The 16,294-nt window shown below is 38.8% G+C and overlaps 1 protein-coding gene across 1 annotated transcript in view; it reads right to left on the reverse strand.

Moving 5' to 3' along the window:
- Positions 1 to 16,294, reverse strand: part of TOX (thymocyte selection associated high mobility group box) — a 295,661-nt gene that overhangs the window by 39,664 nt on the left and 239,703 nt on the right. The window contains exon 4 of the mRNA XM_035011207.1: positions 7,170 to 7,451. Within this exon, the coding sequence (XP_034867098.1) occupies positions 7,170 to 7,451 (282 nt within the window). The remainder of the gene's footprint in view (positions 1 to 7,169; positions 7,452 to 16,294) is intronic.

The following is a 16,294-nucleotide window of genomic DNA, read 5'->3' on the forward strand; positions in this document are numbered from 1 at the left end:
TGCCATCTAAAATCCCCTTATGAGAATAAATTCAAATAAGCATGGAAAGTTAAGTCATCTAGTTACTGTGAAATCAGCAAGGCTGTAATACTTCTTTCATTTTGCAATCAGGTTTATTATTATCATTAATAATAACAGTACATTCAATGACTCAAAACATCAATTATAAAAAAACGCTTATGAAATGCCTTACTTTTGAAATGATTCACAAGCGTGAATCTGTATCACAGTTTATAAGACAAATTCATTTTTAAGGATCCCTGATTCTGCCAAACATAGCTGAGTATTGTTTTAAGATGGGTTTAGCAAAGATGCTCAGTGGCCTTATGTCAGGCTAGGAAATTTAGGCTACTGTCTAGAAAAATTACTTTAAAGTGAGGGACAGAGTTGATTGTAGTCATATATACCTATTAGTTATATTTATCGATTTTGTTGAATTTGCTTGGTCTTTTCCAAATTTGCCTGTCTGGGGCAATATGTTTACTTCTTATTCTTTTGGATCGAGGGTTTCTCCTGCCATAGATAGAATGCTCAAGAATGCTGGCATAAGGTCTTGGGGAATAAAATGCCAGGTGCTTATATTTAACCTCACTTTATTGTATTCCATGAATTAAAGAAGTGTGCTCACTTATCTAGGGCATGAATCATCTAAGCACATATACACCTTGAAAATGCTTTTCCTAGTATAATTTAATTACTTTAATGGATTTTAGGAGCAACTATTTTGAATCGGGTACTAACTGGTTGTTTGACTGAATTTTATTATTTTTCCCCAGAACCAGTTCGTCAGACTCAGCCTTAACCAATGGGATACCTTATTTTGATAAATGAGGAGTATGTATTTTTTTAATTGCGGGGTCTAAGGAAGTCTTTAAAAGTATCATACGTATTCTAGTATATCATGTGAAGTGTTGAACAATTGCATAATAAACACAACTCAAAGTGGAAAATCCCAGACTTTGCAGTCCTAATTTGCTGTCCTGTTGCTAGATAATGTGACTTGACATTTGGTTTTAACATCGCTTGATTTCACTTAGTGTTTGTAGATACCTGTCTGCTTATCATTTTTACTTTATTCAGGAATCTTCTTGCCTTCAGAACAGTGGTAAATAAAAAGCACTTTTCTAAAAGCTTATTTAATTGTTGCTCTAGTGACTTACCCTATTTGCTTTGAGAAAAAAAACAAAAACAAAAACAACACCTCTTTCTGTCCAGCATGGCAAAGCACACACATTGATGAACTAGCAGATTAGTAAGAAACTCTTAAAAGCAAAAAGTAAGCAAAAGCAGGAACTCAAAGGAGTAAGCAGACTACTGAGGGCAGCTTTCATCCTGAAGATAGTTGCTGAGCCTGGTAAAATTGAGTAAAAGGCACAATAGATAGAAGACAAAGCCCATGGCTGACTGAAAGCGGGGTGCTTAACGGGAGGGTTCCTATCAAAGTCAGGACAGAAAAGAATTAGACTCTTAGGGCTATGCTGGGATAAAACTACTTCCCCTGTACGCACCCTCTCAGAACCTGCAAGGAAAATACTGAGTGTGGAGTGGAAAATATCTTTTGTGATAATTCACCAACGGAAACCAGCATTTGTTAAGGATTCATACCCTGAACATACTACTTGAGTGACCTGAAAAACATCAAGCCAGGAGTGGTTCTAGATTGTAATGGCCCAAGATGCTTGGTAGAAGCAAACGCAAATCATCCTTAGAAGAATCCCTTCCTTGGACCTCCCTTGGACCACATCTGATAGAATCCTCATAAAGTTCTAATGAGCATCAGCTCATATGCTAAAAGCCAAAAAAGCAAAATGGAACATGGCATCAAACCCAAGAGCCAGCAGCAACTACAGACGATAGAAACAGACCTCAAAAGACTTAAATGTGTTGGAATTAGCAAACTGTCAAAGGAACAAAAGGATGAGATATATGGAAAAAGAGCAAGCAACTCAAAAGGCAGCCCAAACAGATTTGAGAAAGAACCAAATAAAACTAGAAATAATAAATAATTGCAATGAAAGCCTCAGGAGATCAGCTTTAATTTCCGATCACATCTAGCTGAAAAGAGAATTATGAAGTGAGAAATCGACATAAACAAATTAATCAGAAAATAATATAAAGGGGCAAGAAAATATGAAAGAAAGTCTAGCATATGTCTTATCAGAATTACAGAATGACAAGGGAGCAAGGATGGGGTAGAGTCAATATCTGAAAAACATGAATGGCTGAAAATTTCCCAGGACTGATGTAGAATAGAAATATTAAATTCACAAATAAATTTAAAGACCCACACACATCACAAGGAAGCCGCAGGATACCAAAGGCAAGAGAAGACCTTAAAACTAGTCAGAGAATAAAGGCAGATTACTTTCTAAGAAAAGACAGTGAAGCAGTAGAATTCTCAAAAGCAATAATGAAAATCAGGATATTATGGAATAATAGAATATCTTCACTAGGATAGAAGAGAATCATCATCAGTCTAAGATTCCATCCACAGTGAGAGTACTTTTTAAGGCAATCGTGTTCCCAATATATCCTCATGAAAGAAAAATTTGAAGGCATAGGGGAAAATGATGTCAGATGAAAGAAAATACTAAATATGTAAAAAAAAACTGAAGGAAAAAAGGCTGTAAAAATAATCAAAATCATGTTTCATAGAGTTTATTAAATTACATAATTTAATTAAATTATGATTAAAGCAACAGCAAGAGGGGGCCTGGGTGGCTCAGTCGTTAAGCGTCTGCCTTCAGCCCAGGTCATGATCCCCTGGGATGGAGCCCCGCATCAGGCTCCCTGCTCCGCGGGAAGCCTGCTTCTCCCTCTCCCACTCCCGTTGCTTGTGTTCCCTCTCTCGCTGTGTCTCTCTCTGTCAATAAATAAATAAAATCTTAAAAAAAAAAACCAACAGCAATAATTACTCTAGTACAAATTGGAAGGGAGGTGTTGGGAGTTAAATAATATAAGAAGAGTGAAGATATCGATCAGTGTTAGAATTTTAGGCTTTTGTGTGTCAGAGGTAGCTACTAAATGAAGAGAAAAGATAAAATTTCCAATCTTACCATGGAAAACTATGGAATGAGAAAAACAAGAACAATCTTTAAAACGTAGAGAAAAAGAGAGGGTAAAGAGAAAAAGAAACATACAACATGTGGGACAAATAAAAAGCAACATACTTAAACGGAGAAATAAACCCAAATATTTTAGTGATTATATGAATATAAATAAAGCCAGTTTCATATAAAAATAAAGATTGTCTAATTCTATGCCATTTACAAGGGACCTATATAAAACTTAAGGATACTTGAAGCAGAAAAGTTGAAAGTAAAAATGATGGAAAAAGATACACTGTGATTCTTAGCTCGTAATTTTCCGAAAGGGAATGCTGTCCTAAAAATATCATTCTAATGCCGGATACTTTGAGTGTCTTACTGAGTCTGTTGTATTACAAGTCCGGGATTACAGGCTTAGAACCACAAGCTACCCAAGTTTATATTTCTTTGATATTTTACTGTACGTCTAGTTTATGACTTGAGGCTGTCAACACAGCTCCATAGCAATCAGAACCATGGGTCGTGTTTATAAGGTGATAATTTATTTTACTGATGTATTGACACGATTTCTCTGTCAAAACAAACGTATTTCTTTTAATTGTTCAATTAGATAAACTGGATTTAATACGTAATTGCTTACAAGAGCTCAAAGTGTGAAGAGGGATGTTTTAAAAGCTTTTTTTTTTTTTCTGGTATGAGACTAAATATTCTTTTTTACTTCTCTTGTTAGAAATGCTTTTTTTTTTTTTTTAAAGATTTTATTTATTTGACAGAGAGAGACACAGCGAGAGAGGGAACACAAGCAGGGGAGACTGGGAGAGGGAGAAGCAGGCTTCCTGCCGAGCAGGGAGACCGATGCGGGGCTCAATCCCAGGACCCCGGGATCATGACCTGAGCTGAAGGTAGACGCTTAACGACTGAGCCACCCAGGCGCCCCTAGAAATGCTTTAAGTGATCTTTTTGACTTAATGCTCTTTCACATTTAACTGGAACTGTGGTAATTCAACATTCCACATAAATCCTGCTCACATATAAAGGGAAAAATTCCAGTTTAGTCTTTTACTGTGATGAAGAAAGCTTGGGCATTTTCACCAAGGTTGGTTTTTTTTTTTTTTTGCCATTTAATAAATATAATTTGAATAAATGGTTAGGAAGAGCTTGGATCAGAGAGAAGGTGAAGAACAGTGTGCAGAGCTGGAGTGGAAGGTAGATTTTCTTGAGATGGAAAATACGCTTACACTAAATATGAACTTGAGAATATCTGTATAGACAAAAAGCCATTTTAATGAGGACATTCTTGAGAAATCCATCCCTAAGCCTTACACACTGCCAATTCAAGAATATAACACTACAGCATATAAGTTCTACTATACAGTGCTTGTACAATCATTAATGATGAGCTATAAATTCTTTTATGATGTGGATGTTGAGTGATTGGATAGGATATCTGTCGGCAAAGTTTCACACCAGCCTGGAACCGCCTAACATAACAAATTCATGCTTCAGCAAAATTACAAGATATGGACCTTATGGGGCAATAGGAAATGGCAGAATCTGTGAATGTTAATTATGTGAATTTCTGGTTTCTACTCAGTCTTCTCGTCATATAAGTTGAAGAGTGTGGAAAATGCTATTGTAAGTAAGATAATCCTGCATAGAATTTACTGTCAGAAGATTTTAATTTTTCATTAATTTCCTGAAATGTCAGCAAAGAATACTGATAAAGATATAATCCAGATGCACAAATTGATCTTTACTATAGGCAGAACATGAATTTTTTTTTCCTTTGCAATAGAGTACATATCATTTATGTTTGCCAAATTAACCTGAATTATCCATGCAGAAACCAATATCAAAATCACCGGCCACAACCAAATTCTTGGTGTTCACATTTAGGTCCCGGTACTCATTGACCGTTAATTCCATTAGAATAATACACATTTTCTTAAGAAAATTATCTTGCCCTCTAAATAATCAGCTAAAGGTCAGGTCGTCACTAGCCCAATTCATTATTTATGTAATATCAATTAGTCTCCTGCCTTTTTACCTTACTTCATGAGAGAGTGGTTCACTGAACAACAGGGAAAAGCTTGTTAAGGCGGAGAGGACCAGTATGGTCAATGATGTTTAGTTACACAGCTCTTCTAAAATGTAGTCAGGATCTGTTCTAATCGGGGGTGGTTAAGATAGCAGATAAAGAAATAACTGTCATGAAGGAAGAAGTTTATATTATTTATTATATTATTATAATTATTATATATTATATTATTTATATATCTAGAAATGGAAGGCGCAACATAGCATTCAAGATGGCTTAGGAGGGGGCGCCTGGGTGGCTCAGTTGGTTAAGCGACTGCCTTCGGCTCAGGTCATGATCCTGGAGTCCCGGGATCGAGTCCCGCATCCAGCTCCCTGCTCGGCAGGGAGTCTGCTTCTCCCTCTGACCCTCCCCCCTCTCATGCTCTCTCTTTCTCATTCTCTCTGTCTCAAATAAATAAATAAAAAAATCTTAAAAAAAAAAAAAAAGATGGCTTAGGAGGCAGACACAGAGAAAGGGCAGAGCATGAAAGCACACCCCAGAGCTTTTATTGTTTTTTTTTGTGGGTAGGAATGGTTGAGGCACGGTAGGTATGCTGAGTAAGTCAAGGGTTGGCTATGGTTTGAACAATTTCCGTGGGCTATGGGCTACAGAGACGGTTCTTAGTTGTCTGGTACCAGGTCCTGGGGTGACTTAGGGCGGTGAGAATATACTGGCTTGCTGTGAGTTTGATAAAGGAGATGACAGGGTGTGCGCTCTGGATTGGCTGGTTTGTTTATCAAAAGTATGCTCCCAGGGGAGTCATATTCTATCTCTCGGAATTAGCTAGCCCTGGAAGGAGTAGTGTTTTTTTAGGATCAAGACCCCAAATGCCAGAGCATTAAGAATACTGAAAATAATAAAAGATAGTCAATGCAGCAGCCTTGTCTTTATCATCAGGCTCAAGAAATAGTGGAATTATTGGAAAGGTAACCATATAGGTCAGATTCCCATTGTGTTGCTTTTGGTAGCACGTTGACAGAGTAATTTCCCCAAAACAAAATTCTTGCAAAAGTCAAAAGAAAACAAAGGGCTGACACAAGTGACAAGTCATTAGTAAGATTAAAGGAACAAAGGGGGTGGAATAGGAAATACGGAGCTGTAGCTGTGAGTGTTTCTCATGGTAAATGGGCACAAGGGTCCTTTCTCACTGGGACAAATTTGGAAGATGCTTGACTGACAACCGAGGCAATGAAAAGATTATTTTGGTGTTTTTGAGTGAAAAGGCACTTGGTTTTGGTTAGTCATTTAAAAACGCTGTCTGGGACATTTTATTTTATTTTATTTATTTTTTATTATGTTATGTTAGTCACCATACAGTACATTGCCTGGGATATTTTAAAGAACTAAAACCTCCTATAGCTAATCTTCCAATCTAAGAACACTTAAGGCCTGTCTTCCTATATAGATAACTTAATGTGACACAGAGAGACAGACAGACAGCCATGTTGGCAAGGGGTCCACAAAAAGTAAGCAAGGAAACACCCAGGCTTTTGCTTATGGAAGGGAGTCATAGAATATCCCTGGTGCTTACCTTCCTCATGCTCAGTATGAAATGGTTGGGTTGGATAATCTCAAAGGCTTCATCTGACCATCACACACACACACACACACACACACACACACACACACACCATTGTATCCCTGAGAGAGTTTGCCTTTTTAAAATAAAATTGTTCAGTTGAAATAGATTTTTTTTGAATGAGTGGTGAATTAAGCTTAATTTTGGATGTTGAGTCCTATAAGACTTATTCTCCCTATTCACTATGCAGACCCTACATTTTGTGGGTGACATCTACTTTCATGCTTAATACATCTATATTTGAAGGATTTACTAGGGACTTAAAAATGTAATTGGGAAAGCAAGCGATTTAATCTATTCAGTTTGTAACCTCACGCTTCATTAAAAAAAGTATGTCCCCCACCAATGTTTCTCATTTGGATGATATAAACTTGTACCTCCCTCTGGTCAAGGAAGGTGCTAAAGGATACTCCTTTCAGGCAACAAGCATTTCCTATAGGTCCCAAAAATAACCTAGTCATACCTTAGCAGTATCATCGCCTTCATCCTCATGCACTGAACTAGATGGGGAAGGAGTTGCAGACTTGCTTCCGGGTGGAGATGGCGAATTGTGGGGGACACTGCTTCCTCCCATATTCAAGCCAAGCTGAGCACTTAGCTGTGACTGGTTGATGGTGGTCAGCTGGCTGTGCTGCATCATTCCTGGTTGCTGCCTGATGTCTGCAGGCTGACCCCTTGGTCTCATGGCTGCCATCTGGGGATGGGAGCCATATTGAGTTCCTTCCGGATTCCGTATATCTTGCATCTACCAAAAACAAAGATAGGAATAGTTTTTCACAAACATATTTCTGGAAAAAATTTTTTTAATTCCTTAGACTTCAAAAATTCTGTAGCATGTCCTGCTGAACTATACCTATTTCCACCTCAACCCCCAACCTCCCCCCAGAATAGAATAACCCTAATGATATATATCACTCTAAAGGCACTGTTACTAAAAGAATAGAATGTGAGAATTCATTCAACATCACATTTCATTACTCAAGACCCAACTAATTATATTTACAGTCTTTCTTTACCAATGGAATGTAAACATATATCATTATTAGATGTTTATGGCATAAGTTTCAAAACACTGATGCTTATTAGAGTGTCAAAATTATATAATTATTACTGATTACAGCATTATAGCAATTCACAAAACCCTGTTTTTTTCATTCTGATCATTTAAGAAAGGTTTTGTGAGTTAAATGTACTATGATTCTTAGTTTAATTCCATGTAGGCTAGTATTGGCTAAAATGATCTACTGACTTCCAGGGTCAGAACACTACAGGCTGGTATTAACCAATTGATTAATTGACTATTGAAATGATTTGACTGCACCGTCAGATTTGAAAGTAAAGCTCCAAAGTTGCAAGGTCGCCATATTAATCCATTATGCTATCTGGGTCACTGCTTTTTAGCCTTAATGAGACTCACTCTTGTAATTCAAGCAATGAATTTCGTCTCTGCAAGGATTAGAATTAAAAGCATTGGAGGATGAAGCTCTTAACGTATCTAGAGGTCAAATGTGTTGTATAAGAGGAGTATGGTGGATTTCACTTAATGTTCCTCTGGCATTTGCAAACTTAAACTAATGAGTATTTTGCGGTGCTTATAGAAGTGGCTCAGTTCTTTCACTCTGAGGACTGTTGGGGAGTTCATGCAGGTAGAGGATTATAACACAAGAGAGAGAAAAAAAGAAAAAAATGGAAAAAAAAAAAAAGGGCAGTGAAGAGGTGTATGGTTAGTTACGTTCCAGAACTGAAAAAAATTTAATAATGTTATCTTTCTCTGTTTCAATGAAGAAAAAAAATCCCACATGGTGTCAGAATGCCCCATAATTGCCTGTCTGCAAATGTTCCCACGACATAGAAATACTGTAAAGGTCAATTAAGTTACTTAGTCATAGGCTCTTTTTTCTTTTGGTAATAAAATCATTTTCTACCAATGCTGCCTAGTCATTTTACCAACCTAGTTAGATCTATCCGAAACTGAAGGTGGGACGGAGGAGATGTCTGCCTGTGTTCTCTGTGTTTGGTTTACTGTCTCCACCATGAGGTCTGATTAGTCAGTATCATCCTTTCGAACTTTCTAGCCCTTACTCCTGCTTCATCCTCAGACTTCTTTCTATGCATCATCCTAGACTCTAGCTCTTCTTGGTGAAGGCTTAGGCCAGCCCCATGGTTTTGTGTCTACTGCTTTCCTGGTGCAAATCATCATTTTCTCCCTAATTCAAATTGTATTCTTCCAATCCTCCAAAAGTAGTTCTGCATCTATGAAGTCCCTCATCAAGCAGTTATTAGCATTCACTGATAACACAGTAGAGCTGCAAGGGCACTTAGAGATCCCTTCTTAGTCTATAGAAGAGGAACCTTAGGGCCAAGCACAAGCCTGTTGCCTGTTGAAGGAAGATAGAAATAATTATGAATGAATAAGTGAATGAATAAAGCCCACAGAGGTTAAATGACTTTCCCAAACCACAGAAGGGGAGTCAAAATCTACATTTCTCAATTCCACACTTTGATGCTTCCTACTATACTAGCAGTGAATTTGACATTCTACATGTCCTGTAGAGAGATTCATAAAGATAATCAAAACCACCTTAACAAATGTTGTCCACCCAGCCTGATTTTTATGTGGTCCATTCATGTGCTTTCCATTCACATTTACTAAAATAGTTTTTTTTTCCTTTGCAGATGTTCATGTAATTTCTATAACCTGATCTTCCTTATGGAAATAAAACTAGCTCTAACAGATATCCTTAAAGTTGTGCCAGTGACAGAGGGTATCCTAAAAATCAGGGCCAACTTTTCAAAGTGCACTGAAGAGGCACTACTTTCTAATGTCCCGAAGTCTTGTTGTGTTTTTCCTTAGACTCTCAGCATGTAGAACAGCTCTCTTATTGTGGGCGCAGAGTCACGGATGTTCATAATGGGCACTGCCTATATAGGGCCGTTCCCTCTCCCAACCTGGCACCAAACGGACCACTCACATTCATGTTCAAACACACGTGTCTGTAGGAAGACACATTTTTATAGCCTTGTCAATTTAAAATGTTTACTAGCAAAATCCTATCTCAACTAAATGATCTTTCCAAAAGTATTTAACTAATTGATAGCTTTTTTATTTTATTTTATTTATTTATTTGGGAGGGAGAGAGTGGGGGGGGGCAGTGGGAGAGGGAGAAGCAGACTCCCCGCTGAGCAGGGAGCCCAACACAGAGCTCGATCCCAGGACCCCTGGATCATGACCTCAGCCGAAGGCAGACACTTAACTGACTGAGCCACCCATGCGCCCCACTAATTTATAACTTTATTTCTCCTTCATATAAATCCTGTTACAGAGCATGACAGTTTGTAACCTACTTGTTTAAAGCCCATTGCTTCTCACTCTTTCAGACATATTGTGGTTTTCACATGATATTGCAGAGGATGATTTTTAAATTGACTTACATACAGAGTTTCCAGATTTATGACTACAACCAAAGGTCTTCAAAGGTCTACAATCTCATTTTATAGCACCTAGCTCCTCCACCATTTTGTCATCTTTCTACTTGTTTTCTCATGTTAATTAGTACTCTGAGTACTAAAATTTGTATTCTCACCTTTGTTTTACTAGTAGAAGAAGGTGGGCATCACCAAAGTGGGGTAAAGAATCAGTTTGGGTAAGGACAATGAAATACTCAACAGGGTACCTCTTTCTCAACAAACTCATCATTAGTTCAAAAATATCATATCACCATGATATTAGGCCAGGCAGACAGCAGCTTTAACACTCAACTAAAGAATAATTTTCCTGTGTGGAGGGTGACAAGCACATATTGGAGAGCACAGTCATCTCTTCAGCACTCAGATGCACTTAGGAATGTCAGATATTAACACCCATCTCCAAATTAGGGGTGTTTCCATTTTACCTTGCTTTCATAGAAGGCAGTTCAGTATTAATCACTGCCTAATGTTTAATATGGGGAAAATTAAACTGGATGGAGTCTGATTACTGAAAAATAAGATTAATTAATTAGCTCATGAAGGTAAGCAAGTGTTTTGATTACCAGTTTCCTTCTAGAAAGATACTGACTAAAGTCTTAATGCCAAATACAAAACTTCAACTTGCAAAATATTATTTCCTATTAATTTCCAGTATTTTTAACTTACTGTGAATAATTTACTCAAGGCATTCCTTTTTTTTTTTTTTAAGATTTTATTTATTTATTTGAGACAGAGAGAATGAGAGAGAGCACATGAGAGGGGGGAGGGTCAGAGGGAGAAGCAGGCTCCCTGCCGAGCAGGGAGCCCGATGCAGGACTCGATCCAGGGACTCCAGGATCATGACCTGAGCCGAAGGCAGTCGCTTAACCAACTGAGCCACCCAGGCGCCCCCTCAAGGCATTCTTAATAACAACTGCTCTTCTCTTTGATTCTTCTCGAGTCCTTCATTGACTTCTCTTCTTCCTACAACTTTCCACCCCTAAATTATTTCCTAACATTCTGCTTGAGTCACCTTTCTTCCACCCCAAAGTTTCCTTTCTCAAACCTGTTTTGTCCAATTTCTGTTGATGACACCTTCATCCTCCCTGTCACCTCTACTCAAAATGTTCTAGTAATTTTTAATTCTTTCCTTTCCTATCAAACTCTTATGAGTTCCACTGAGTCTACTCTAAAATAACTCTTCCATCAGCCCTTCTTTTCATTTTCACACTCATTCATGTATTTCAAGCCTTCATTACCTCTTCGCCTGCAATGGCTACTTAACTATAAAGAATCTCTTCACATTCACCCTGAAGAGTACTGCAGAATTAATCTTCATAAGCCACAGGCTCAAAACCTTCCCAGTGCTATCTGCCTACCAAATTAAATCCAAACTCTTCAGCATACCACGCAAGTTTCCAAATAAGCCTTGGTCTCTAGGACTGTCCTTCACACATTTACTGCTCAGCCAAACCCAATTAATTGCTACTCTTTGCCTATGTCTCTTTCCCCCTGAACAAGTGTCTTTGGCCATGTTGTTCTTTCAGCATTTGCTGTTGGAAAAATTTTAAGAAGAGTTAAAAAAACCGAACTTTGCTCAGTGATTTGTGGTTTGTTCAGTGTTTTTATCTATTGAGCCTTATTATTCCCCTTTGAGGCATCCCTATAGAAATGGCTGTTTTGTACAAGTTCATTGAGGTTGGGAGAGCTTAACTGATCTCAGATCTCTCCACTAAAAAAGATCAAAGTTAAGATGAAATATGGTCTACATATTTGTGCCCTTTTCCCAATTCCATAATGCTATTACCATATTCATATATCTAAACCCTAAATATATTTTAAAGTCAAGTTCAAAAGTCACCTCATCTACAAAGCTTCCAGAATCTTCTTACTCTGAACTGCCCAAGCATTTTGTCTGTCCTTTCTTTATGGCCACCACTTGTAAATTTCTTAGTCTAATATGTCTGTACCTTCTAGAAAGTAATCTTCATTAATATGACTAATGCATTTTTCAATCACTCCTCAGATCTCTTTTAATTAAATAGACATTACAAGTATTCAAAACGTATTTGCTGAATCAGTATATAAGTGAAGAAATGAATACTACCAGTATAAACCCACTAACCAGTTTGATGAGTTTTCTTTTTTCCAGTGAAACTTCATCTAACATTAGTCACAAGATGAAAAGAAAATTTGAATAATGTCTGTCTCCCTTGTAGCAGAAACCTCAGGCCATACCCTCTGTACCCTCCAATATTTAGCTGTCTAGCCAAGAGGCTAGCCACCAAAGGGCATTTCCTAGCTTCCTTTGCAGCTCCATCCAGGCCCCATAACCATGTTTTGGCCACTGAAATGCATGTGAAAGTGTTGTGTGGTACTTCCAAGAAATCCCCTTAAAGGGAAAGGCTCACTGTCCATTGTTTTTTCCTATTGGCAAAAATGTGGGTGTGGTCACTAGAGCTAGGGTGCGGGGGGGATGTCTTGAACCCAGAAGCATTGCTTTTAGGACATTGGAGGCACAAGGCAAAAAGAGCTTGAGTGTTTGATTATTATGAAGCTTCCAGACCCTGGGAATCTACTTACTGTGGGAGTCTTTAACGTGAAAGGAAAGTTAAGTGTCTATCTTTTAAAGTCACTGTCATTTTGAGTTTTATATGTAGTTAAACCCAATCTTAACTGATATACCTTAATAGATTATAAACTCAAAAAGGCAGGGATAGAATATCTCTTGTGTTTGCCAATGTAGCCCTAGTATCTAGCTCCGATCATGGCATATCATCGGTACTTGACATACATTTGTTGAGTTTCACTGAAGAGATGTTTAGGCCAGGTACAACGAAGATTCATGATGCTGGCTTCCCATAAACAGGATTATAAATCCTTGATCTTTTGGGAGCTACATTTGCCAAATTCTCGGGACTCTGGTATCTCAAAGGTACTTTCTAATGTGTTTATTTCCCATTTTGTTTATTTCAAACTCAGTGAACTTCATTTTTGCTTGGCTAAAAGTCCTTGGTGTTGTTGGAATTTTAGTTTTGAACAACTCTTATTTAATATGTATCTTCCCACTGGGGAAGCTGACTCCATCGAAAATGGGTACTAAATTTCGCTTTTTTGAACATCAGAACGGTTTCCTTAAATTTTCCAATATGCTACTGAGGACTGATATTGTTTTATAATCACAGGAGCCAAAAAAAAGAGTCAATGAAAGTCATGGAGGAAGATTATGAAGGTGAAGAGAAGATTTCCATTGCGTTCCTTCAAAACCTCTTTCCATTAATGGAAAGCAAAAGCTCGGTTAAAATCAATTAGGAAAGGGTGTCTGGGTGGCTCAGTCGTTAAGCATCTGCCTTCCGCTCGGGTCATGGTCCCGGGGTGCTGGGATCGAGCCCTGCATAGGGCTCCCTACTCCGCGGGAAGCCTGCTTCTCCTTCTCCCACTCCCCCTGCTTGTGTTCCTGCTCTCTCTCTCTCTCTCTCTCTGTCAAATAAATAAATAAAATCTTTAAAAAAAAAATCAATTAGGAAACCAAAGCAGATATCATGTATTCTCCCTCCTAACCTGCCGTGTAATCTATGGCTTGAGACCCATACCCTGTTCCTTCCTCTCCTTGACCAATTACCTGCAGCGTTAAGAGCTCCAGGGTGAGGAGAGAGCTCAAGTGAGAACCCTCATGCGTACTATCCGATACACATTCCAGCACGTTTGCACTTTCTTCTTCTTGGCTTTTCTTTGAAAAGGAAAAAAAAAAAAAGCAATGCAGGTAGCTCATTGCGGATTATTATTATTATTATTTTTTATTTGACAGAGAGAGGGAACACAAGCAGGGGGAGTGGGAGAGGGAGCAGCAGGCTTCCCGCCTGAGCAGGGAGCCTGATGTGGGGCTTGATCCCAGGACCCTGGGATCATGACCTGAGCCGAAGGCAGACGCTTAACGACTGAGCCACCCAGGCGCCCCATCACTGCGGATTATTTTAAAAAATGAGTAACATTTTGGCTTAACTCAACTACCGAAACCCCCAAAACAAAACACTGGCCCCAACATCAGTGCGTGAGTGACAAAATGGTGTTCAAATGGCACACTCGAACAGCACCGGCACAAACGAAGGCCCTCGTCTCAGTGTTTAAAACTGTGTGTGTTTCCCGCCCCTTCCAGAGTCTGTTTTCTCCTTTCACATGTCAGCGCCACTTCCCAGTCCAACAGGCGAGCCTTGCAAGCTATCATTATCTCTGCCTCTAGCAGACAATCCATATCAAAACGGTTGTACACATAAAACCCTAACGACGTCTTGGCTCTCTGCTCCGATCCAGCTGTTTGAGTGAACAGCAGTTGGTGAACAGAGCCTGGAACACGGGGAGCCCCGAGGCCTTATTTGCTAATGTGGCTCACAGCTGCTGCTGTCTGTGGTCTTGGCCGGCAAGGCCTGGAAGCGAGCCAGGGGCGGCAGGAACAAGAGAACGCGAGGAATCCATGAAGCTCTTCCATTTACCCCTGTCTGTCAGCATTTGACACCCTTCTCTGCAGAGGGCTTTCCCCAGGGCTGTGAGGGGACCCTGTAGGCTTGGGCTGTGACAAGTGTTACTCTAGGTCCCTCTAATATACACTATCAAACACATACCGTCCTTAGCATCCAAAGAGAAACTTCTGAGCCCTCTCTCGGTAGCCCATCCAGCCTTACATGATTAATCAGGCCAGGAAGAAGACTAGGCAGTTCTCATTTTTCTTAGGAATAATGCACTCCAAGAGTGTACGAGAAGAATGTAAATGTTGATATTATTTAAGTCCCCAATTTGATTACATTTTTTGCCAGGGATTCAATTAATATGTAAATGTATACACCAGAATGAATGCGTGGGTAAATTTAATAATCAAATTTCATTTATTATTTTCCTAAGTGCATTTCCAAGAGAGAGCTAAATTATTTGTTGTCCAAACAAATTAAATAAATCGTTTCTAGGTGATCCCCTCGTGTGTTCTATTCATTATTTAAAAACAGGTATTTTAAATAAATGTCAACATTTTTGCTATTAGACTTCTGACATTGAAGACTGATAATATCAAAAGAAGGGGAAATATGGAAAATATATCTATGCAAAGCACATGCTATAGTTTCAAAGATTAGCAAAAAGTGAGGTTCAAAAGAAAGATCAGACTTTTTTATGAAAATATATTTTTATCCTCAATAATGGGGTGAGAATAACTTGATTGAACCTAGTTTCCTTCCAAAAGGCAATGTGAATAAATAGGGCTCAGATTTCTTCACAATACATTAAATGGGATATTTGTCATTTAGTTAGGATAAATAGTAATTATAAAACTAACTATCACAGGAAAGCAAGAGCTCTGGGGCACAATTCATTAGATATTTGCAAATGGAGAGACATAGCACTCTCCAGAACCACCATCCTTGGGAAAGATTAAAACCACCTCAAAAAAAAAAAAAATGCTCATATCCCCACAGGAGTTTCCATAATACCTCACCATCTTCCTCCCTCAAACTGGGGTCTCTCCCTCGCTGTGGCCCCTTCCACGAATGAGACCCTCATTATACAAGATATCTGATGTGTTAGAGGAAAACATCATTGAAAGTTTTAAAAGTCATGGCAAAAAAATTTATTTTTAATTTAACTAATTAAAATTTTGTATGCTCTCCCAGGGATGAACCAAAGATCAGACGGTGATGAGCAAAAAGCCACAGAGGGAGGGAGGACCCCCAACTTCTCAATGTCCTCAGTGTCTGTGCCAAGTCCTGGCCCTCTTTAACCGAACTTGATTTCTATTTCTGTCACATCCCCTAGATGTAGAAGGCATCTGAATTGCCTTCCTGTGTGGGCATCTTGATTCACTTTTATAAACAACCAAACAAGCAATTTTACACCATTTTTTAAAAATTTCTTTTTCTTTTTTTTTTTTTAAGATTTTATTTATTTGTGAGAGAGAGAATGAGAGACAGAGAGCATGAGAGGGGAGAGGGTCAGAGGGAAAAGCAGACTCCCTGCTGAGCAGGGAGCCCGATGTGACACTCGATCCCGGGACTCCAGGATCATGACCTGAGCCGAAGGCAGTCGCTTAACCAACTGAGCCACCCAGGCGCCCCTCTTTTTCTTTTTCTAGATGAGAGGTAGTGTGTTGTAGTGAAG

This window comes from Mirounga leonina, unplaced genomic scaffold, assembly GCF_011800145.1.
Source record: "Mirounga leonina isolate KUSES-001 unplaced genomic scaffold, KU_Mleo_1.0 Mir_165, whole genome shotgun sequence".
Classification (NCBI taxonomy): Eukaryota; Metazoa; Chordata; class Mammalia; order Carnivora; family Phocidae; genus Mirounga; species Mirounga leonina.